This window comes from Crassostrea angulata, chromosome 2 (assembly GCF_025612915.1).
Source record: "Crassostrea angulata isolate pt1a10 chromosome 2, ASM2561291v2, whole genome shotgun sequence".
NCBI lineage: Eukaryota > Metazoa > Mollusca > Bivalvia > Ostreida > Ostreidae > Magallana > Magallana angulata.
Genome location: NC_069112.1, coordinates 66,590,715 through 66,593,452, shown reverse-complemented (window position 1 = coordinate 66,593,452; position 2,738 = coordinate 66,590,715). Strand labels below are relative to the sequence as shown.

The following is a 2,738-nucleotide window of genomic DNA, read 5'->3' as shown; positions in this document are numbered from 1 at the left end:
GAAATCTTGAATGACTTATCTTTGGAATCAATTCACTTTGACTAATCTGTGAGTTTTCTTGCGAAAACGCGTTGAAAATGTATTTGGTATCTGTCGCCAAGGGGACAAAGTGTCTGCTATGTAAAGTTCGCTTCCCTTTGTGTATGTTACTCGTAGATTGTACTTCTGGAGACGAAGTAGCATCCTTTGAAGACGTTTTGGAGCTGCTAATAAGGATTTCTTGAAAATTGTCTCCAGGGCTTGTGATCAGACTGGGCTGTCACAAGGTCTCTGCCATAGATGTATTGATCGAAATGCTCACATGCAAACACTATTGCCAAACATTCTTTCTCAGTTTGGGCATAGCGTTGTTCAGTCTGAGATAAGGCTCTAGACGCATACGCATTTGGTTGTCCTTGCTGCATTAGAGTTACACCTAAACCAACATCAGATGCATCACATTGTATACTCACTTCCTCATTCACGTCATAGTACTTTAACACTGGTTCAGTGCTGACTAGTTGCTTTAAATGCATTTTCTTGTTGTGACTCCCAGTGCCATAAGGTCTCTTTGACGTTAAGTCTGCGTAGAGGTTCACAAGTTTCAGATAAGAGTGGCAAGCATTTGGACAGGTAAGTCCAATAAGTCTCTGTACATCTTTAACATTGATGGGTCGTGACATCTCGACAACAGCCTTTACCTTATCTTGATCAGGGCACATTCCTTCCGAGGTAAGAACCTGACCCATTTACTTCACAGAAGTGAGTCGCAGCTTTAACTTCTCCTTATGGAGTTTCAGACCTACTTCACGTGCTCTTTGAAGAAGCGCTTGTAGGTGAAAATCATGATCCCTAATTGCATCTTCCATAGTCTCACCAGATCCATAGACCAAGATATCATCCATAATGACCTCTGTATGTTGAAGGCCCTCTAAAACTTCATGCTGCTTTCGTTGGAACTCCTCTGGTCTGATGAGAATCCATATGGTAAACGTGTATCTTCTACATGGAGTCCAGAATGTGGTGAGTAGACTGGATTCCTTGTCCAGCTTCACCTGCAAGAAACCTCTTATGAAATGAGATTCAATTTTTCCTTAATTTCACCCTTAAGAGCTTGTGGTACCTTCATAGCTGTATCTGTACTGGCTACATTGCTGGGTCAAGTTCAATGTGGTTTTCTCCTTCAAACTCACCGAGTCCCTCAAATACACCCTTGAACTCATCAAGAATTTGTTCCTTGGACATTGGCTTAAATTGTGATGATGTAGTTGTCAGCTTGTGAACTGCATTGACAGTCAGTAATCCTAGTTTTTCACAAGCTTCTGCTGAGAGGATAGGTGTCTGTTCAATCTCGACAACATAAAAGTCAACTTTTTCTGTTTTTCCAGACTGAATCACCTGGAATTTCAAGGTTGCAATGCCAAGAGGAATGAGTTTCGACATCCCTCCGTTGAGCTTTAGTGTCTTTTCGGTAGGTTTCAGTGGGGGGTCGCCTGTTTGCATGATTTGAGCGTACTGCCTAAAGTTTATTACCTTGCAGGTAGACCCACTATCCAATTGAGAGGTAACATTAGAACTGTTTCCACTAGCACACATGTGGATTTTTACGAACCACTGTTTTCCAGACGAAGAATTCACAGCATATAGAGAATCAGAGGCCGAGTCACTTGTGTCTTCATCTTGGATGCTGTTCCCAGTAGTCTGTTTACAAACCTTTGGAAAGTGATTCTTCTTCTTACATTTCCAGCATGTATGTCCGAAAGCTGGGCATTTGTCTCTGTCTCGTGGATGTGTGCCTCCACAGTACTTGCACTTAATAACCATTACACTGTTCTTTGGCTGTACAGTCTTCTGCTGTTTCTTCCCTTGACCTTTGAATGGATGTTTTCCTCTGGGTTTATACGCTTTGTCTCCTTTTGAACTGACGTATTTCACTTCTGCTTGTTCTGAATTTGCAGTATGACTGGTGTCGTGTTGTAATTTCTGTAGCTGTGTTCTTTCGCTTGTCAAACACATTGTTATAGCTTTGTCCAGTGTTAAGTCGGCTTCTCTTAACATTCTGCCTCTTGATGATGTGTCTTTGGTCCCTAACACTAGACGATCACGTATCATATCATCAGTCATGTTTCTAAATTCGCAGGACTTTGCAAGTTCTCTCAGCCTGCAGATGTAGTCATTTAGTGTTTTGTTAGGCAGTTGATCACTTGTATTGAAGATATATCTTTCATAGATAACATTTGTCTTTGGTGTAAAGTGTTTTTGAAATGTTTCTATAATTGCTGCTATATACTGTCTCTCTTCTTCTGTGAGATTTAAATTCTCATAAATATGATAACAATCTTTGTCAATGACTGTTAATAATGTTGCTATCCTGATTGCATTCTGTTTCTTGTCAAGGCCTGTGGCTATTTCATAATTCATAAATTGTGATTTAAAGAATTTCCAGTTCCCTTTGAGGTCTCCCTTCACATTCATAGGTAAAGGAATCGGTCATTCACTTCGCACTACAGATATTTTGAAATGTCACCAACTGCACACCGTAGTTTTTCCCCAGAATCGACCGTTCGGCATAAAAATGCAAATACTGCTGTAAATACACTATAATGCACAGTTGATATTATATTTCTGATGCACACTAACGTAAAATGTTATCAAACACCCAGACTTTTCTGATAAATAAGTTCGAATCTGATTGCAAATGGCCGCCATAGAAAACGTGCTCACCATCGTGACAAACTTTACAGCGAAATTTCAGTGTC

General features: G+C 40.4%; 1 protein-coding gene across 1 annotated transcript; it reads right to left on the bottom strand.

Annotated features, from left to right (window-relative positions):
* Positions 1-728: 728 nt before the first annotated feature.
* Positions 729-2,103, bottom strand: LOC128174755 (uncharacterized). Its single transcript, XM_052840222.1, has 2 exons — positions 1,173-2,103; positions 729-1,045 (listed from the first exon to the last, which is right to left on the bottom strand). Exons 1-2 carry the CDS (start codon positions 2,101-2,103, stop codon positions 729-731), a joined length of 1,248 nt encoding a protein of 415 aa, XP_052696182.1.
* Positions 2,104-2,738: the final 635 nt, after the last annotated feature.

Bases quoted from the DNA above. Each gene is read 5' to 3' on its own strand.
- LOC128174755 (XM_052840222.1), bottom strand. From the start codon at position 2,103: ATGACTGATGATATGATACGTGATCGTCTAGTGTTAGGGACCAAAGAC. The intron at 1,046-1,172 runs GTGAGTTTGAAG...ATTTCATAAGAG, and splicing joins GGGTGTATTTGAGGGACTCG to GTTTCTTGCAGGTGAAGCTG.